General features: G+C 33.7%; 1 protein-coding gene across 1 annotated transcript; it reads right to left on the bottom strand.

Moving 5' to 3' along the window:
* Nucleotides 1-17,981: 17,981 nt before the first annotated feature.
* LOC105766578 (uncharacterized) lies at nucleotides 17,982-20,291 on the bottom strand. Its single transcript, XM_012586075.2, has 4 exons — nucleotides 19,913-20,291; nucleotides 19,610-19,711; nucleotides 19,288-19,448; nucleotides 17,982-18,209 (listed from the first exon to the last, which is right to left on the bottom strand). The coding sequence occupies exons 1-4, from the start codon at nucleotides 20,010-20,012 to the stop codon at nucleotides 18,102-18,104; spliced, it is 471 nt and encodes a 156-aa protein (XP_012441529.1). The 5' UTR covers nucleotides 20,013-20,291; the 3' UTR covers nucleotides 17,982-18,101.
* Between the last annotated feature and the right edge of the window lie 2,807 nt (nucleotides 20,292-23,098).

Raw genomic sequence — 23,098 nt, forward strand, 5'->3', positions numbered from 1 at the left:
TTTTGGGATTTTTGAATTTTTTTGAAAAATGTATAAAAACTAAAATAAACACACAAATAAACATAAAAACAAAAATAAACACACATAAAAATTATATGCACCCCTCACACTCAAACTACACATTTTCTCCAATGTGTACAAAATAAAGGTTAGGAGGTTACCGAACTTCCCTAGAATGGAGCATCAGACTAGCTTGGGTGTTTGTCTCCTCATTGAAGCTCTATTTGTTGTGTAGTCTTTCAGGGTAACTTGCACATAAGAAAATTAAATAAAGAAAAACAACAAAAAAATAAAAAAGTCCACAAATAAAAACCAAATGTATTTAAAAGTTTACATGCCGCATTAAAAGTAAATAAAATGCAAAGACATGTAACTAATCCAAATCCAAAGTAGCATCATTAATCAATGATTGTTTTCCTTTGCTCTTCATTGTTGCTCCTCTTAAGGCACATTTCGGCCATTCTTTAGAATCTTTCAAGAGTAACCCCGTTCTTGAAGGTCGCATTAGGGGCTACATAATTTCCATTTCGTCTTTATTCGATACAGTGTCTACTTTTTCATTTCTTCGTTCGCGTCCTTCTTTTGATTTGCATGAGACTCTTATCCACATCTTTCTTTAACATTGTAATGATTTGGCTTTTTCGGCCAAACTAGTGCATCTAATCCATAATTACTTGTGTAACACGCGACATATATTTTCATTGCCTCTATCATCTTGGAATCGTACTGTCGCCATCCTATCAATTTATCTACCTTTGTTACGAATTTTTGTAGAATTTTTTCTATTTTCGATTCTCTAAGTGATGAATTTGACGAGCTATCCTTATTTCTGCACCTTCTATTTCTTTCATCATGTAACTATTGTTGAAGTCCCTATATTTTTTCATACAAGGGATCACTTCTCAGACTTTTCATTGAACAATTTATTTGTTCATTTTGTGCGATTGGGACTCCAGCCAATCAGAATAAATCAGTGATTGGATGTGGAAAGAATATCCTAGCTTCATTTTGTACTACACAACGCATTATGTACATATAAATCCATGTCCCTACGATACTTGTTTTTCTTACAGAATAACATGTAACAAAATGGCATGGAAGGGATCAATAGTTTTTCCCTTAAGGGACGGGAAAATTCTCATTCAAATGAATTGTATCCACAATTTCGCTAACTGGTTCAGTGAAGTCATATCAAATGGAAGCGGTAGATTTGAATATTCACTTCGCATCCATTCACCCTTTCCTTCCGTTAAATATGAAATTATACCCTCCAAATCAACATCATTTTCATAATATGGGACATTATAGAATTCTAAAATTATAGAGGGTGAAATTCCTACCATGCGACCCCTTACGATAATCATGTGTGGCATAGAGAACTTCAAGTTGGCATAGAATTCCAACACCATTGACAAGTCTACAAAACCTTGAGGCCAGTGTCTCTCCACCCATGTAATTGCATGAACCCCAAAATTCTTCCTCGAAATAATTCTCAGAGTCAAAGCCACACTTTTGGATGAAAGGTTGTCCATGAAGCTCTCGAAAGAAATTTTTTGCCTCTAGCGATATAAATTTCCAATTGCTCCGTTCCACAGATTTCGTGGACATGTCACGGGATCCCATTGAACTTAATCTTCGCAAGGGCATGGTGTGAAAGGGTAGTAGCAAACCGTAAGATTTAAGAAACTTTTGCATAAGAAGAGAAAAAGAATAAGACTAGCAAAAACAGTTTACTAGTAACGTGCAGGGTTTGGAAAAATTGGAAGGAATAAGGATGGAAATGGTGTTTTGGGTGCTTAGGGTTTGAAGCTTAAGAAGTTTGGTAGAGATAGAGTGTTTGGGCTATTTTGAGGTTTAAAAGACCTCAAAAATGCAGGGTCACAATGCCCTAAAAGGGTATATCTTGATCCAAACTTGGTATCGTGATATCCATTAATGGATGTCGCGATATCCCAAATGTATAGAACCCCTAATTTTTGAAATTTCTCGAGATATCGCGATACCAGAAGTTTGATATCGCAATTTCACTGTGTAAGATCATAATTCTCCAAAATGAAACTGTGTAGGAAATCACGATATCCATTTCTAGATATTAGGATTCCACTGAACTTAGCCCCTAAAACAATCACATAATGGTTAAAATTCCTTCCCTACAACATAAATCATGATGAGTAAGTATAAAATTTAAACAAGCTAGCTCCAACTCTACTCTAAGTGTCAAGAGTTATGGAGATGGTATCCTGCAGTGTAGTGGTAGATGCATTATTTGAACGATGTTCTGAATATGTACAATCATCATCATTACGAATAGCTTATTGAGGGCAAAATAAAATTCAAAAAGGTAACAACAAGTTGTTATCATTATGGTGTATGGAAGTTCAAATCTCTTGTCGAAGGTCACACACTTCCTCGAGTTCTTCTCCTCTATTTGACTCTAGATCAAAACTTGTATAATTATTGATGTCACACTTCAAATATTGGACCTCTTTGAGTGTGTCTGGTGTCCCCCCAAAATATAGCTTCACTTGCTACCTATTGGCTAAGAATATCTGACCCTCCTCAGTTTCAAGCTCCACCACTCCATTAGTTAGTACTTTATTAATGATATATGGAGTGGTCCACCTTGACTTTAATTTACCTGAAAACAGTTTCCAACGAGAATTGAAAAAAGGAACCTACTGTCCTGGCACAAAATGTTTCGTCCTTATCATTGCATCGTGATGTAATCTCCTTACACAACTTAGACCTTTCATCAGCGAAGAACTGAAATTCTTAAAGTTCATGCATTCGTAATAGATGGGCTTCCTTAGTAAGGTTCATGTCCAAATTCAATTCCTTGATCATCTAGTATGCTCTCTTTTCTAGCTCTATAGGTAGATGGCAATTTTTTTCATAAAACTTATACGAGGACATCCCTAAAGAGATTATATAAGCTGTCCGATATGCCCATAAAGAATCATCAAGGTGTAGGGACCAATCTTTACAATTAGAATTTATTGTCTTTCCCAATATTTGTTTGATTTCTCAATTCGAGAACTTCGCTTGACCACTAGAATACGGGTGATAGGTTGTAGCTATGCAATGCTTCACGTTGTATTTGGAGAGTGCATTCTAAAAATTGTTTATTGCAGAAGTGTGTCCCTTCATAACTTACCAGAGCTGTAGGTGTTCTGAATCTCGAAAAGATGTTCCTATGGAGAAACTTCACCACTGCTTTGATATCATTAGAAGACAAGGCTACCACTTCGACCCATTTGGAAACATAATCTACTAACACTAGAATGTATTGATTCCTGAAAGAGTTAGGGGAAGGTCCCATGAAATCAATTCCCCAAATGTTAAAGATTTCCACTTCAAGGATTCTTTTTTAAGGCATTTCATCACGTTTGGAAATTTTTACAGTTCTTTAGCATTGATACCATCTTTTGAAAAATTCGTATGCATCGCGGATCATTATTGGCCAATAAAAACTAGATTGTGGTATTTTCTGTGTTGTCCTCTTTCCACCAAAATGGCCCCCGCATGAAAAAGTACGATACCCTATGAGGATATCTTCCATGTATTCCTCGGCTACGCACCTGTGTATTAATTTATATGTACATTGTCGAAAGGCATAAGGTTCCTCTCAAATATAATCTCGTGCATCATGGGATATTTTTCTCTTCTATTGACTGGAAGCTTCTGTTGGGAAAATTCCTTGCACAAGGTAGTTTATTATATCAGTGTACCACGGTTCTAAGGGCATTTTTCTCCTCACAAAGCAACAATCCACACCAAATAGTTGTTCATCAATGAAGGTGTTATCTATTGCTCTTCTTCCCTTTTGGTCAATTTCATGCTCTAAACGAGATAAATGGTCTGCCACTAACATTTCTTTTTTTGGTGGCGGTGTAATTGCACTAGGCTAGATTCAAAGTTTTACTAGCATAATGAATAGCATGTAAAACCTTGTTTTTCTTTTAACCCAACACAACCCTAATAGCATATTCGCTAGCATCGCACATGATAATGAATGACTCATTCTAATTAGGGCTAGAAATGATGGGGGAGGTTACCAATTATTGCTTCAAGGTAAAGAAAGCAAGCTTACATTCTTCATCAAAGATAAAGGAACATCTTTCTGCAAAAGATGACTTAACGGTTTGCAGAGGTGAGAAAAGTTTTTGATGAAACGCCGATAAAAGCCGACATGTCCTAGAAAATTATAGATTCCCCATAGTGAAGATAAGGGTGGGAGTTTTTCAATAACTTTAATTTTTGCCCAGTCAACTTCTAGTCCCTTTTTTGAGATCTGATACCCCAGGACAATGCCCTCTTTAACCATGAAATGAAACTTTTCCCAATTTTGGACTAAATGTGTTTCCTCACATTGTTCAAGTACTTTCTTGAAAGTTCACAAACACTCAATGAAGGAATCTCCATATACTGAAAAGTCATCCATAAATATGTCCAACCCTTCCTCAATCATGTCAGCAAAAATAGATGTCATACACCTCATGAATGTGGTAGGAGCACTACATAACCCAAAAGGCATCCTTCGGAAGGCATAAGTACCGAATGGGCAGGTGAAGGTGGTTTTTTTCTTTATCATCCGAGTGAATTGGAATTTGATGATATCCAGAATATCCTTCTAAGAAACAATAAAACTCTCTCCCTACTATTCTATCCAACATTTGATCAATGAATGGCGAAGGAAAGTGATAATTTATTATGGCATCATTAAGTTTTTGATAATCAATGTAGACACGCCACCCTGTCACAGTTCTAGTCTGTATGTGTTTGTCTTTTTTGTTTGAAACCACAACTATCACTATTTTTTTTGGGACACAATGTATGGGACATACGAAATCACTATTAGAAATAACGTAGACAATATCGGCATCTAACCACTTTGTGAGCTCCTTCTTCACTACTTCTTTCATTGCCGAGTTGAGTCATCGTTGTGCATCAACACAGGATTTTTTCCTTCTTCTAAGAATACTTTATGTTGGAAAAAGGATGAGCTTATTCCCCTGATGTTAGCAATCATCCACCCAATCATCTGTTTATGTGCTTTCAACACATGAAGGAATGCAGTTTCTCTTTCTGCCCCTAACCGGGTAGAGATAATAACAAGTAAGGTGTTATATTCTCCCAAATACCCATACTTTAGACCCTCAGGTAAAAGTTACAATTCAAGTGCAAGAGGTCTAGTTGTCAAAGGAATCATTTTCTCAGATGCATCTTTAAGAGGCCCTAAAGTCTCTTTACAGTGTTTCCACCAGTAAATTCGATGTACATAGTCTGGCGCCCATTGAACATCAAGTCTTCAAACAAGTCATTATCCTCTTGTTAAATATTTAGTTCACCCATGTCTGGCATAGAGAGCACTTGACATTCTTCTATGCTCTCAATTTCGGTAGACTCAACACTTTCGATATCCAAAAATGGTTTCAATTCGTAATCTTCCTGTGTTGAGACCTCTCATTTTTCTTTGATTAATGTCGTCCTTGGTATGGTGGGTCCTTGAAACATTTCCACATCTTGGATCTTTAATCTTATGAAAACACCATTAGATTTATTATTGTTATAATCTCAATTATCCTTGAAAAAGGAATCACTGATGCTAACATTCTCAAGTAGGACCATTATCTCTCTCACTATTCTAGTCCAAATACTTCCCCAAAAAATTACATTGAATCTTGCCGTGTGGTCTGCATCCAACCCAGCATAAAAACATTGCAATTGTGCTGCTGTCTCTACTCCATTCCCGATGAGGCTTCTCAAAATCTTTTTAAACATTTCCCATACTTTCCTTAAAGTTTTAGTCTCTTTTGGCTGGAACTCAAACAACTCTTCATAAGCATAGAGTATAGTCTCAATGGACATATTCTTCCTTACGGACAACTAAAGAAATTCTTCCCATGTAGTGATAATGATAGGAGGCAACATATCCAACCATTTCTTTGCTTTCCCTCCAACAGAAAAGGGAATCAACAGGAGTCTGATGTTGTCAGGATGTACCCCTTCATAGCTTACGGTGCTACATATGTGTTCAAACTTGTGTAGAAAGTCCACTAGACTTTCATTACCGTCTCTATGAAATTGAAGATTAGTCACAATCCATGAAATAAGAGATGGATTAATCTTGAATATGGAACCTCAACATTAGGTGTTGTTATCCTAGGTCTTAACCATCTCTAATCACGCAGCATAGCATCTAGTAAGGAGACCATGCGTGATGATACATTCTGGTTTCGGCTCAAATGGTAAGACATTGTTACTATTTCAAGTTATACAATGTTCTTACAAGCACGAGAGATTGAAGAAAATTAACTAAAAGTTGAATGACATAAAAAGTAAATGGAAAAAAGGTCGTATCTATAAATCCTATTTTGGCTACTTATCTCTACCCAAAAGTGTACACTAAAAATTACTCAATATTACACCGTCTTCTCTTGTAACGGCGCCAACAACTTGACCAGCTACACATGTACGCATTAAAACAACTAATTTATGAAATAATTTTTAAATTTCGATTTTATTGCAAGCATATAGGTCACTTGTAATATTTATAGTGTTAAAATGAAACATCGAAGTATTCTAAAGATCGAACCCAAAGGAAGATTTGATTGAGCAATAATAAGCATACACAATAGAGGCTAACTGGCTACTAATACAATTTTATATTACGACAATTCATAAAAGATAAGTTTGCAAGAAAATTATATATTCTATTCTAGGGGCTAAATTTCAAGAAATGTAAACTAGAGGGAATATCCAGTAAATGACTAATAGTCTTTGGTTGACTTCGATGTGGTTTACCAAATCTGGGACTAGAGACATAAATTGCGTAAATTACCAAGTGACTCCATTTTATCTTCTGATCTCAATTTTACCGAGTTAGACGGATTAGGTCTGATTTATCTTCCAATCTTGTCGGTTAATCTGGGATTAAAGAATGGGTGTGCGAAAAGATTACCTTTCTATCTCACTTTATCTTAATATTCCCTGAGGGGCGTCACTACCTAAGTTCTTAGTTCTAACTACCTAAGTTCTTAGTTCTACTGAAATTAGTCTAATTTGTTACGATTTAGTCACTTGTCCAAAGATTTTAGTTTATCCATATCTCCATTAACCAACCTTCTTAAGGATTTAGCTACACATGCTCAAAGTCAAGAAAATAAACATAACAATAGGAAAAAAAGTAGCCATGAAAATAAAACTTAAGAAAAAAGTGAAAGTTGAGATTTTCACGCAAGAAAACTTAAATAACATTAAACCAAAAGCATTTAACAAATAAATATAAAGCAAGAAACATAAAAGGAATAAGCTTTAACAGATTTAAAGTAAAATAAATTGAAATACATTAAACTAAAGCTTAAAGAGTCCCGAAAGTAAGGTAAAGAGACTAGAAGTGTAAAATAAATTTTAGCTACAGTGTTAACTAACTTAACTAACATAAAGAACATCAACAACATCAACAACAAGAATTAAATATAGAAAACTAAACTCTAATCTAAGGTAGAAGAAGAGAAAAATAAAAACCCTAGAAAAGTGCAAAGAAAAACTAAAGAAGACCTAGAGAAAACTAAACCTAAAACTAAGCTAAAATTTGTCTCTCTCCTCCTTAACAATTTTTGGCTGTTTTGAAGGGTGTTCTGCTGACTTTTTGATGCCAAAATTGCCCCAATACGGGCTTTGTGTGATTGGTAGGTCAGGTAGATAAAGGTTGCCCTCTTTGTCCAAGTTTGTCCCTCTGACGAAAGCGATATCACAATACCTAGAAGAGGATATCGCGATATCTCGAGCCATATTGAATTTGGGGGTCTTCCTTGAGAGGTGGATAACGCGATACTCGAGGAAGATGTCGCGATACCACTAAAAGGTCTTCTTGGTCTTCTATATTGTTGGATGTATACCTATTCCAGGGATTCGATACCGTGATACCCTTTCCCTAGATGTCATTCTCACTCGTTTTTTATATTCGACATGTCCCTACATCACTCAAACACACGTTAGACCTCCCAGTGGCACTATCAGCCAATTTGGGTCAAAAAATAGACAAAAACAATAAATTTTCACTTATTACCAAAAAATATAAAAATACGAAAATAATGAAAAACTAAGAAAAAAAGTCTATTTTTCTTGAGAAAAAGCTCCTTAAGTGTGTCGGAAAAGCCTACTTTGCCACATCAATTTATGGAAAATCACCACCATAGAAAGATTCATCAATTCATCATCTTCGATCATATCTTAACCTTGTATAAGGCTTTCCATACAATTGATAGATACCTGATACCATACTGATTTTACAGAGCCCTTTAAAGAATTATAATGAACATTCTATATAACTTTATATAGAACACACCATAAGAGAATCTATTAGAATATGGTACAAAGGCTTTCCTTACAGAATATACCACAAAGGGTGGTCATTAAGGGTGTGCCTCGAAGGCATTCCTTACGGAATTTTCCACAAAGGCTTCCTTTTCATAGATCACCACAAAGGCTTCATTTTTCTGTTGTGTTTACCATAGAAATTCACCTAAACTCACTTTTCGTGAGGTTTGCCCCTCATTGTCTTCGGTCACGTAGAGAACCCTTTTTTGGGTAATCACCTTCCTTTAGTTCTTTTCCATATGATGTCATAGCCCAACTATGCTCTTACATAATATGGTGTCATGACCATAGACTTTTCCTTTTAGAGATCATATTTAAAGTTTCGACAAACCCCTTTTTTACTCCCCCATGGTGAACAAATATAGACTCACTTGATAGACTCTTCATACATTGGCTTTATTCATTACTCAACACTCGATTCATACAAACACCCAAATGGTTTCACATCTCATCACATTTTTCTAGACATACCCATACAACCATACTTTAACTTTTAAGACTCATCCAACAAACATGCAATAGCATCATCACCATACCATACTTTTCTACTTCGATTGCATAGTTCAATCATCATTCATAGAAGCACTCACATCAACAATATACATGCAATAGTTGATTTAGGGACTCACCTAACAACTGCGGATAGCATATTAAACCTTAGATCCAACATCCAATCAGAGATTGCAGCAACTACTACCTTACAAAACAGAAAATCACCATTAAAACTCATTTAAAATAACCTTGTCATCATCTCTAACTCAGATAACCAGCATAAAAAGCTTACTTCTTCATCTTACAGTTCATACATTTTTAAAGGCCTAATATTCCATAACACATGAAACCATAAAACTTACCTTCACATAGAGAATCATCCCTATAATCTAGGACTTCATCTTCAACTCAAAGAAATACCCTTTCTTTGTTTTTTAAGCCTTAGATAACAATATTCTAGAAGAAGAAAGAAGAGAACTCATTTATCCAAATCTTAAATATCCATTAATATAATCTAAATCACTATTGGAACTTGACAAGTGTCACATTTTAGTGTATAGCCTTATCTAAAAGTCCACAACTTCTGAGAAACCTATTTGAGTACCCCTTTATCTTTTAATTATTTTTGTTCCCATTCGGTTGATTCCTAACCAACTTACCTTGCAATATAATTTGCACAATATCACAATTTAAGGTGCACTATACTTCTTACATGAACTTATACTCTCAACACCATTCTACTAGGTCACTACCTTATTCCAGTTGTCATAGCCATTTGATAGCGTTTTCATTAACTGAAACACATAACTATATCCGCCCACTTTATACACCCAAAATGTACATTGGTGAATACCACTCCGCCAATCATAACACCTTGAGACTATTTGCCAAACCTCGTACCTGTCAGAACTGGGGCATTACATAAGCTCCTTCCGAGAGGAAATTGACCTTTTCAAGTTTTAGAAAGAATTAATGATAATTCTTATAAAATTGGTCTCCTATGTGAGTATAACATTAGTGCAAGTTTTAATGTAGCTAATTTATCTCCTAATATTATATATGGTGATTTAAGGGCAAATTTTTTTGAAGAATAAGGGATGATGTGAGCACATGATGGTACCCTATTAATTGTTCAAGCATAGTGGGATATAATTGGCATGCCATAAAATATAAAGAGTACTGGTTTATTACGACTACGAGTTGAAGACTGCTGGACACACCTATATGTTGGTTATACCAACCAATGCTAGGCACATCTATTTTTCTATTTTACCAACCAGTGCTGGGCGTAACTTACTATTTCAGATTTATCCGATAGACACTAAGTGCCAAACTGGTGTGATTGGTTGGATCCGTGTATCCATTCAAGTCCAATATTCAAATTGAGTTGATATAATGATTGGAAGATACATATACATATTATGAATTGATTATACAAGCCCGAAGGGCTAACATGGAAATGTGATAAATCAATGAATGTGATTCAAAATTCGTATTATGAAACGAAGTAGTGGTTGACACTAAATTTAAGTTTGATGTATATTTGATATAAATATGAGTTGATATGGTATGGGAATGAAGTTCATATGGTTTAACATGAATTGGGTTGAGAATGATATTGAATGTGATTCTAAGTGATTGGGTTTGTTTTATATTTGAATTGCTATATAATATGGTTAAATGTTTACTCACCTTTCTTATATTTGATTTGCCATTTTAGGCAAAGTTTACTGAGCTAAGCAGCATGTAGTGTTGTATTGTAAACTAAGGTAATTTATTTGTTTAATGCCTATGAACTTCCTAAGCATTGTATATGCTTACCTCGTTTGTTTTCTCTTTCTCTGTAGATTGCCAACTTGCGAAACACGTCAAGCAAATCATCGAAGCTTACACCATCCCGGTATTGGTTCGGTAGTCTTTTGACCGTATTAAGGCTCGATTATGTGTGGATGTGCTTAGGAGTTGTTTTGGTTTACTTGTATAGTGGTATGGCTTGAAATCCTTGTTGGTATGATTATGGCAAAGAGTATGCTTAGTTGAAAACATATGCATTTAGTACATGGATTGAATTAGGCATTTGGTATTTGAAATCGCATTTTGAGTATGCACTTACATAGGTAATATGATGTCATGATATGGTTAAAAGACTTGGTTGATGAGGTTGAGTTTATTCAAGTTAATTTGATATGTTTTGATGCCAAATTGTGGAAATGTTGGATTAGTTGGTTTGAAAGGGAGATATATGATATTTTGGCATGTATATAGAGTTATAAATGTATAGAAGCTTGATGTATATAAGTATTATCTTGGATGTTAATGGTTATGGTATGCATATACTACTTGTTTTGATGGCTATATTATGTTGATAAATCTTGTTATGTGTTCATGCTCACTTGAGTGGTGATATTGTGGAACTAGATTCTGGTTAGCATTTAAAGTGATATATGTCTTGTAATTGAAAAGTGTCTGCACATGAATGAGGATGTCAATATTTGAGTGCCTAGGTGAATGGGTTGATGTTCATGTGACTAGTGAGGAATGAATAAGTATTAAGGTTGTGCATGGTAACTTAAGTAAAGAAATGGATGCATGTTAGAATACCATTTGATGTATATTAGTAGATTTATTAAACATGGTTTACTTGAGGTAATTTGGGATGTTTTAATTGGATTTAATATAGGTTGATTGAGTGCCTTTATGCACCATTATAATGATCTATAAATTTGGGGCATGAAAAGTATTTTCAAACTAGACCAAGGTATCATGGACCAAGGTATCGTTACTTTACCAAATGTACAATGTTTTTTTTTTAAAATGGACAGAATGCCAAATTGATATCGATACCCATAAAAGTATCAATACGTATTTGTTAAGGAACGATCCTTTTTGAAAGTATCGATAAAATGGTTTTATTTCAAATTTTCAAATTTGGCAGAATGTCAAAATGGTACCGATACCGTATTTAATATCGATTCTTCTTAATGGGAGTATCAATACTACTTACTTGTTATCGATACCTAGTTCCTAAGTTTTAAAAATTTTCAAATCGGTCCTTAATCATGCTCAAATCTATTAAACTATGTTTTTCTGCTCGAATTAGTCTCTATTTGGTTCATAACTTCTATTATGCATGTATTTAGAATAACTTGATGATTTACATTGAATTCAATGTTATGGTTTGCGTATGAATGTTCTAGTAACTATAGTACCATCCTAAAACTTGGGTCCGGAGATCTGACCGAACGAGGGGTGTTATAACGTAATTGTGGATTTAGTAGGTGGAATTATAGTAATCATCGAAGGGTGGCCATACTAATTTTTTTTCACCGCCAAAAGTGTAAAGATGAAGATAATATAGAGATTGATTATATGATTAAAGTCAAAATTCATATTACTAGTCCTATACTATATGTAAAATTTTAATTGTTGTGCATTTATAGTATTCTTATAAGCTTTGCTTAATTTTGCACATATTTATACAAATGAAATATTCATTTTTACGAATTTTAAAAATTGATAGATTTTATTTGCAACAAATGCATGTCACTTGGACTTTGATTTTATTGTATTGAGGCTAATGTTCTATGTTTGGATGCTTCAAAGATGACATCTACGACTACCTCTAGACTTATTAATTTGGTGTTTTCTTCAGTATAATGCTAGTATATATGTTTGTATGGTTAAATCACATACAAGGGTAAACCAAAATTTTACATTAGTATTGTTGAATCACATGCACAATAAACTTGAAGTTTACTAGTCTAAATCTATTATTTAGTTGGCATGGTTAAACCATCCCAATCAATAATGATGCAACAAAATGAGAATTTAAATGGAAATTTATTAAAGAACCTAAAGATTCTTCAGTTTTCAAGTGTTGCCTGTACTCAAACAAAATGAATTATTAGAACCCCACTAAAAAATTTTGAGATTAAATCTCTTACATTTCTGAAAGAAATATCGGTCTATTTATCCAACAAGTGGATATTTTGATATAATTTTGGTAGATGCATCTATAAGATAATCGCATGTGAGTTATCAAATCACAACCTATTATTTGCGAGATTACTTGTTTAATGATTTGTTTAAGAATAAAATTTTCAAATTATGCAATCGAGACATTTCTTATTAATGTTGGTGAGTTTAATACTCAAGCTTTCAATGATTACTATATGCTAGATACTCTATGCGAGTAAGTATCACAAAGCTTGATGTTTGTGTATAAAATGATTTAGTAGAATTAATGATTTAATTCCTCCAATTAGTAGCTAAACCATGTCTTTTGAGACAAAACATTTTGTGTATATGTATAAGGATAAGATATTTTACATGATTTGACACTTGTACACATCATGTCAATAAGTTATGATAAATACTCCCCATTAGAATTGGTCAGAGCCAAATACAATCTATTTTAGAATTTTTAAATGTGTGATGTATATTCAAGTTGGATTCAAAAATTAATATATATTTGTCAACCACAATGCACAAAATGAGTATTCGAAAAAGTTGAGAATATATATTAATTATGAATCTCCTTTATTATTAAATGTCTTGAATGAATTGGATATTCAACTATGACAGATTTGATGATTATTATTTTGATTTGATAGTTTTCCCAATATTAGGGGAGGGAAATAATAGTTGGATGAAATCAATTACTTAGAATGAATTATCATTATCTAAATCCTCATAGAAAGTAATTTGAACTAGAAGTTCAAAAGGATAATTCATTTTATTACAATTTAATTGTCATATGTATTTATTGACCTGATGAGAATAACTGAGTGTTATATACCAATTAATGTTTTAATTTGAATCGATGTCCTATTAGGACAATATGTTAGAATAAACGAAAGTATGCATGTCTGAAGCATGGTCGATCGATTGGTTCCAAAGTAAAAAAATTCTCACAAAAGAAATTAATAAATCTATATGGTCATAAAGTGGTGGCGAGTACTCTAGAAGTGATCCAAGACATAACTAATTATTAAAAATCCAAAACAGATTCAGATACCTGAAATTGAAGATGAAAATAGTGAAAATAACGAGATCTCAATAAGTTACGTCAATATGAAAAAAAATATGGAACCGTGTGAGAATGAAAAGTTGCCGACAACAGTTTTGCATGCAATAGTATTATTGCGATAATGAAAGAAATTGAGGATATTGAATGAAATCTATTGAGAATTATAGGCATGAAATAGATCAACCAAAATGATAAGACACAATTCAAGTAGAATTAAATTTATGAAGTTTTTGGACTAGTAGTCCAAATCTCTAAAGGTACAAAGTCAGTGAGATACAAATGAGTAGTTTTGTGAAAATGAAATTAGAAAAATGAAGTTTTTCACTAAATTCCGGCATTGATTATTAAAAGATATAATAGTCTTTTGTGGTGGATGCAATAACCTTTACGCATCTTATTAGTTGGCAGTTCATGAAAGATTTGATATGCGTCAATGATTGGTGTTGCAACATTTCTATCAATCACTATTTAATGAAGTTTATATTAAAACTTTGAAGGATTTAGAATACTGAAAGCATATATAAATTCTAGGAAATTGTTCAACATATTTTTGTTATTACTTATTGAATTGATTAAACATATCTATTACTATAGAATGACCCTGATCAAAGTTTGCTATGATTATTGTCGAAACTCTTGAAGAGATCAAAGTATATTTCCCCAAAATTTTTCCTCACTCATGGCTTTCAAAAAAAATGATGATATAAAAGTTTATCAAATTTGTTCAAGTGATCATTTGAAAAGCTGGTATTCAAGATTGGATGTCCATCGAGATAAGAACTTTGATATATATTAGGACTCTAATGTTCATTAGAAGTAGTGTTTATGTTATTTATACTTCTTATGTTTATAAATATAGACTTTGGAGAAGCATTGTAGATCAATAAAAATTATGTCTCATTTGTTATCAATATTTCTCTTATTTTGTACTCTCTTTATTTTTATTTTATAACATTTTCAAAAAAAGATGTACTTTTAAAGAGTAAGGATTAAATTGACAAAAAAAAACTATTAATGTTGAGGGCTAAAAAAGTTATTTTACCTTTGATATTGTCAACTTTAATAGAAAAATTAAATAGAGAGACCAAAACTTTTAAATAAAAAAGGTACAATGATATATGTCTCAAATTAAAGTATATGGACTAAATTTTATAGCAACAAAATGTACAATTTTAACATTTTGACTCCTTAGTGAAGATTGACAATAGGATCAATATTCGGTTCACGGGGGGGCCATGCGGATCCAAATGTTAGAGACCAATCATGGGAAATCCTTAGAAGAATTGGTAGAGCAGTCAAAGAATAATGGATCGTAGGGGGAGACTTCAATGCCATTATGGATGACGCGGAAAAGGAAAGAAGGAGAAGGAAGCCGGAGAGGTGTTAGAGGAGCTGGCGTTGGTCGATATTAAACCTTCGAGGGGCTGGTTCACCTGGGTAAACAACAGGGACGGTAATGCTTTAGTTAAAGAGCATTCAGACCGCTTTGTGATGTCTTCTAATGCTGCTTGTATTTTTCCTTTTATAGATGCTAACGTTATTAGACAGACAAAATCGGATCACGATGCTGTGTTACTGGACACTATGGGTAAGAAGCCAAAAGAGAAACGAAGAGACCCTAGGTTTTCCTTTCGATTGCGTGTTGGGCAAATGACAAGAGGGCTAAGGAGATTATCAAGAATAGTTGGTGTAATAGAGGCGATAATACTTTGGAGAAAATTGATGGGATTCGTGAGGTTCTGGGGCCATGGCAGTTTAACAAATAAAATAGAATGAGTGCTCAAATTCGCGAGTTGACTGAGCAAATAGATAGGACCATCGATGGGCCCATCGCTACGTCAAATATTAACAGCCTTAGAGAAGCTCGCATCAAGTTGGGTAAGCTCTATACTGAGGAGGAAGGTTACTGGGCACAAAGGTCCAGGATCAATTGGCTTAGAGAAGGGGATAGGAACACAAAGTTCTTCCACGTGAGGGCCACAAGCAAACACAAGAAGAATAATATTGAGAGATTTCAAGACCATGGTGGAAGATGGGTGTACGATACCAAGGGCATTTGTAAGATTGCTGTGGATTATTTCCAAAACCTGTTCCCGTCGAGCATTATTAATAATGATGAGGTGGAGATGAGCTGTATTCCTAAGTGCGTTGACGATGAAATCAATGACATGCTCATGAAGAACTTTACGGATGAAGAAATTTTAGCCGCATTCAACCAAATGGATCCCCGCAAGGCGTCGGGCATTGACGGCCTCTCGGGTATTTTCTTTCGAGAAAACTGGGAGGTTGTGGGTAAAGACATTCTAAACCTTTGCCATGATTTTTTTAACGGTCAAAAATATTTTTCTTGCATTAACAAAACAATAATTGTTCTTAAAGAACCCATTGCTATGTCTAATTTTCGACCTATTAGTACATGTAAGGTAATTTACAAAATTATCAAGAAGACTTTAGCGAATCAGTTGAAGGATGTTTTGTCCTCGTGCATAAGCCAGAATCAAAGCACCTTGGTCCCGAGAAGAATGATCCACGACAATTGCGCAAGAACTTATGCACTACCTTCAAAGCTCAAAAAACGCCCTAAATAAAAGGCTCATGGTTAAACTTTACATGAGCAAGGGATACTATCGAGTTGAGTGGAAGTTTCTCAAAGCCATTATGAAGAATATGGATTTTGTTGATGTTTGGATCAATTTAATTGTGAAATGTGTTCGTTCAGTTAAGTATGTTGTTAAGTTTAATGGGACTTTAACCAAAACTATAATAAAAGGAGTCTCCGTCAAGGGGATCCCCTATCCCCTTATTTTTTTATTTTGCATGGAGGCATTTTCGAGAATGCTAATCCGTGCTCAACAGGGTGGGCTTATTCGGGGAATTTGGGATAGCATTAATGGGCCGAGCATTAACCATTTATTTTTTGTCGATGATGCCCTCCTCTTTATTCTCTCCTGCAGCGGCTTGGACGATAGGCTAATCAGCGGCAATTTTGAGCCGTGCATTGATTGGTTGGAAGCTTCAATGAGGTTGCTCGATAAGAAAGCGCTGGAAGACTTCATCATCTTCCTCTGGAATAGTTGGAACAGCAGGAACAATTTCACCTTCCGGGGCAAGGAGGAAGGGGCGAGCGTGATTCGGGATAAAGCCTTCACCTTGAGTAATGACTTCCGAGTTCACAACTTAAGCCACAAGCCTATCATTCCTTTTACCCCTGCGTGCAATAACTGGAAGAAGCCAAAAAGGGTTTTGCAAAGGTACATGTCGACGCTACGGTGTCAAATGGGAGAATGGGGTACGAGGTTATCGCAAGAGATGAAGTGGGGTTCATGGTTGGCGGTTGCAGGGGCTGTAAAAACATGGAGGTGACAAGCGAAAGGGCTGAGTTCGTGGCTCTGGATGAAGGGATGCAGCTGGCCGGGAGATTAAACATCCAGCAGGTTCTATTTGAATCCGATAATGCTAGCCTAATAAATAGAATTAAAAGACGCGGCATGGATATTACCATCATGGGTAAGTACGAGCATGAAACATGCAGGAAATTGGAGATGTTTGCTTCGGCCAACATGAAGTAGGCCCCCAGGAGTAATAATAAGCTAATAATAATTGCGCTTGGGATTTTGATGTGAATTATCCTGGAGAAATTCACGAAATTGTAATTCAGGATTCTATTAATGAAATTTAGGCCATTTATGGTCTTTTTTTCAAAAAAAATATTAGAAATATTTTTTAATAAAAATATTGACTAGGTGTACTTCATATTAATATTTTTATTTTTTATGAACTTTTATAACGTTTTAGTTAGTACTTCTATTAAAAAAAGCAATTTAACAATTTTAAAAAATAATAATTAAATTTAACTAAAAAAAAGATAAGAGCCAAATTAATAAAAAATTGTAAATGTTATGAGTTAAATTATCATTAAAACATGTCCAATTGCAACCCAAGAGGTAAACTACCAAATGCATATTTAAAATTTTTAAAAGTTCATATACTCATACATTTGAAGTATCGTTTTCTCGAACTATATACATTATCAAATACGAATATTTTAAAAATTGAGCAACTCAGAAAAATCATAATATCCTACGAAATGTCGAGCAATTTATTAAAGAACCAGGTAACCATCCAACAAGGCATATAGAGAACATAACAGCATAGAGTACTTTACATGGCCATTAACGTGTGTTCTAAATCCTAATGTTTAACTATCAGCCACAGATGATGCAAACCCGATGCTAAAATCAAATCCGATGCATGTCAACTCACGTTTGTTTGCATCGAACATCTTCATTTTCAGAGAGTACGGGCCCTGCATAAGGTTAAAACTTATCAGAAGTAATTATTCCAAGGTTTGATTGTGGTGAATCCCTTATTACATTACATCTCATTGACCTCGAAAGGCTTCCAATTGGAATCAAAATTGTTCGATTTTGTTGCTGATTGATCTCACAAATAAATGCAAACTTTAGACTTCTCAACAAGCAACATCAATTCCAATATATTATGTCAAACAAATAAACAATAGATGAAAGAACGAGGGACTTATTTCTAAGCAAATGAAGAGCAATCTTAGTCAAAAAGGTTTCCATTTTAACCAAAATAAATGCATGCAGAAACCCCGATTGTTCTTTGCATTTGGAACATACATAAATCACTGTTTAGTTGTGAGAATAAACTAAAACTGAGAAAACAAGCCTACTGCAGTGAGTAAGCTTGTGGTATATCATAGTCGATGAAACAAAGCTTGGGATATAGGCAAACAACTAAAACTCAACTGTATTACTGAAAATGATGATTCAAATCTGTTATGAGTTAAAAGTTGTTTTCAAAAGAATTTGGAAAGAACTGAACCTGTTATGACTCGATAACTCTTGCAAAAACACCAATACATATTTTGCATGATCGAAAAGGTTGCTAAAAAACTTGAAGTAAAGGGAGTCTGAAGCATTGCATTAGTTTAACCAGATGAGAATACAATGAGGGAAAGAGAAGGAAGGGTTCAGCATAGTTCCAATCCCATAAAAACCCAATTTATTTCCTTGCAAGAAAACAAAGTAGAAGGGAAGGACCAACCATATTGCCTTTAGTTTTTCTGATTTTCATTTTGATCTTCAATCCTTTGCTTTTGTTTTTCCTTTACTCTGAAAGGAAAAGAAAAGCCTTTTCCCTCTTTCTTTATGTGTGTGCGTATATATATATATATATGCATATATATTCCTTTCAACTCAAAATACCTAAACATAAAGCACACTCAACCAGAACTAGACAAAAAGGTTCGACAGAGCGTTTTAACTCTTCTGCTTATGCTAGAATATTGGTGCAAACAAAAATTAAAAAGAACATCCAACCATTCAGCAACTATTAATCAACATAAGTTTCAGACTTACAGGAGGAGTATATCCGGGCAAAACTTGTGAGTGAGAAACCACAAAATCACCAGTTGACACAGGGCAAGATGTCTCATCACAAAGGTCATGAATCTCACTGTGAATGTGCCATCCAAAATACGCAACCTCGATCACCAGTTTCCCCCCATCGATAGCTGCACCTGTACATCATTATAAAAAACAACGCCCACCTTCAATCACAAGCTTAAAGCACTACACACTTTGGTCGCATGTTACAACAAGCCTCATCAATCATCATATACCGACACAAAGCTACCATCTAATTAACAATTACATTATTTGAAAAACATAGATAAGTTACCTGTTGTTGCTGCGATACTGAAGGTAGCAGGCTGACCCCTGGCGATCGGGTTAGGCGAAATTTCAACACCTTGAACCTTTACATCATACTCACCTTGCTTATCTGCATTTGTATTATTATTATTATTTAGATTCAAAGACTAAAAATTTACATCCTAATATTGAGAGCTAATTTCATAAAATAAAAATAAAAACATCATTAACTTTCCTCGGTAAACAAATAATAGAATTTTCATCGATTAATAAAATAAAAACAATTTAATTAAAAAAAAAAACAGCGAACCTAGGGCTTAGAGAAACTAACCACAATACTGAACGTCGGTGGCGACTGCCAAGGGAACAACTAGAATCAACGAGAGGAGCAAGAGGTGTGCGGTGAACCGGTTGTACTGGATCATCTCCATCTGGTTTCGATTTTACAGAAAATTAAAGTTCAGATATGTATATAAATCTCAGTTTGCAGAGATTTTGAGGATTGATTTGGTATTAGGGAAGAGAGAAAAGTGCTGGAAATGAAGGGGGAATATATGGAGGGGAGAAGAAAGATTGAGTACAGCAGTTTGGAGAAATTGGGGGTGATCTAGGCCGTTGGTCTGATTTGGTCAGCACGATTGACGGGGAGCGACTTGTTACTTAGACAAACCAGACTGGCAGTTGGTTGACGGTGACTGTTAGGTGAAAAGGTGTTTCTTATTATTTTTTTAATAAGAAGCGGTGTCTTTTTAGGTTTCTTCGACCAAGAGGCTTCCTTCTCTCTCTCTTTATTCTTTGGTATTTGAGTTTTATCTTTAAGGTGCATTTTGATACCCAATTTTGTTTTTCTTTCCTATTTAAGTACACCTGTATTTCATTTCCCTGCCAAAGTTGGTACTTGATACTATGCAAAACCACGTTGATATTTTTTGAATATTTGACCATGTATTGTCATAATCCGAATTTTTTAAATCTAAAAAATATTTCTAATATTCATAAATTTTATAATTAAAAATTAAAAATATTAAATAAGTGTTAAAAATATTTTTATAAAGTTTTATAAAGAATCAAAAAGGAAAATTTTATAATTTTTATACAAAGAACCACAAAATATAATGTTTTATAGAAATAAAAATATTAAAAATCAAAGAAAATATAATTTTATAAAATATTAAATCAAAATCAAAATAATAAAAATATTTATTGAGTCACATTAAAATTTATAATTTACAAAAATATATATTTTAATTTTAAATAATGATGTCATAATCATAATTGTCGAAATAAATTTAAATATCAATTTATATATTAAAACTAAACTTAAATACCAATTGTATATTAACTCATATATTTAAATATTTTCGATTGCATGGTAAATTTTAGTAATAAAATAATAATTTATATTTTACCAATTTATTATATTTAAATTTTAAATATTTTTCGTCCAAAATAATAAAATAATTTCTCTTTAAGAAAAATATTGATCTAAAATTTTCAAGTTTTATACATGAGAATTCTATATTGATTTCTTTTGTGTCCTTTTCAATTTTATTGGAACCATATCTCTTATCCGATCTCTTTAAAATAAAAGATAATCACTTTTATTTTAAAATTTAAAGAACTAAAAAATTGTTTATATATAAATTAGGATAAATTATACAACAGTCACCCCAAGATTGCTCCTTTTCTTTTTTGGTCACCTAAATATTAATCTTTTTTAATTTGATCACCAAACTAATCGAGATTATTTTTTTGGTCTATTTTCATTAAGTGTCGTTAAATCTCTGACAAGAAGCTGAAGTGGCAGTTAAAAATCGGTATAATAATAAATTTAGCCCTTAAATTTTACGATTTAGTCATAATTTTAACAAATTAACCCTCAACATTTCTAAATGGTCTCAGTTTGATCATCAAAATTTACCTTCTTCTTCCACTCCCCCTCACCACCATTATTACCTCCACCTCTAGATTTCCACATAATTTCATTGTTTCAGTCCCAAAGCAGTACCTTTTACTAAACTAGAATTAGAGGTGTTTCACAAATTTAGAAAGAAAAAAGCCAACAATGCTACTAGTTCCGATGTAGAAAAATAAGATGTTATACCAGCTCAAGTCACTCTACTCTTCACTAAGTAACAATATCAGTAGATTCTTGAGCTTTTGCATAAAGTGCCTTCCATTGATATGGTTATCAATTTGGTAAGTATGATTTCTAACTACAACAATGTTGAAAGCACATCTTTAGAATGAATTTTGGACACGGGAGCTACTGGTCACATGATATTTGACTTACAATGCTTAGATTATTCAATTTCTTATGATTCTAACCACAAGTTTATTCGGTTGTCGAATGGTGAGTCTATGCCTCTTTCTCATATTGGTACTTATAAATACTTTTCAACTAACCACCTCACTAATGTCCTTTATGTTAAAGTATGCCCGAAGACCAATCATGAGATGGTTGTAATTACAAACTCATTTTACATTGTTTATTAATATAAGGCAATGCTATTGTTATTTTAGTTTCTTTTCTGTGTATAAACTTATCAATAATAAAGTCCTAAGAATAATATGATTATTCTTAAAAGGTCCTTAGTCAAGATTATTGTGGGCTTGGAAAATAATAATGCATTGAGACTAATGTGTAGTTGATTGATGACAAAGTGTTATCATTGACATAGGGATGTCAAAATCAATACATGAGTATGTGTTAAAGAACAACATACTGGACTAACCCACCATGAGTATGTTTCTTGGATTATTATGTAATAGTCACAAAATTACTCATAGTGATAACTATGTATATGATCCTCATACTTGAGATCATCATTATCCCAACATCGTGAGTTGTATATTTTAATGTAGTTAAACATTTACCGTAATAGGTTGAACTATAAAGACTAATGTTAGATCTACCACAATCCATGTAGTGGGATATGATTGATCAAGATAGGATTTATCTCTCCTACATAATGGGAGTAATATCTTGGGCCACTTGATGAAGTAAGACTAGAAACGCATGGTCATGCTCAAATAAGTTAATATGAGATATCACACTTATTTGTTTATTGTAGCCTACTCAAAATATCAAGAAATATGAGATTAAACTATACAAGTGTGACTAAACCATGACTTGTGTCCAATCTAGATATAAAGGATAAAAAGTTATACTACATGAAAAGTTCATCACATAAAGGTTCTGTCGAATCACGACTTATTGTAACTTAGGCAGCAATGATGCATTGCTAGATGCCATTCATTGCTTGTAACATTAGAAAGGTTCTAGTATTTCTACCAACGTTAAAAGAACTTATAGGGTGACACCCTATGGTTAAAGTGAACAAACTTCACGCCAATAAAATGGGTGTATACCCTCTTACATACGATTATGGCGAATTATTATCCTTAGTGGAGAAATATCGCTTGGTAGAACAACTTGGCAAACAATATTGCCTGAAAAATAGTATCGCCAGGCGAATAAAATAACCTGGTGGATAGAATTACCTGGCCAATAGGA

This window comes from Gossypium raimondii, chromosome 4, assembly GCF_025698545.1.
Source record: "Gossypium raimondii isolate GPD5lz chromosome 4, ASM2569854v1, whole genome shotgun sequence".
NCBI classification, from domain to species: domain Eukaryota; kingdom Viridiplantae; phylum Streptophyta; class Magnoliopsida; order Malvales; family Malvaceae; genus Gossypium; species Gossypium raimondii.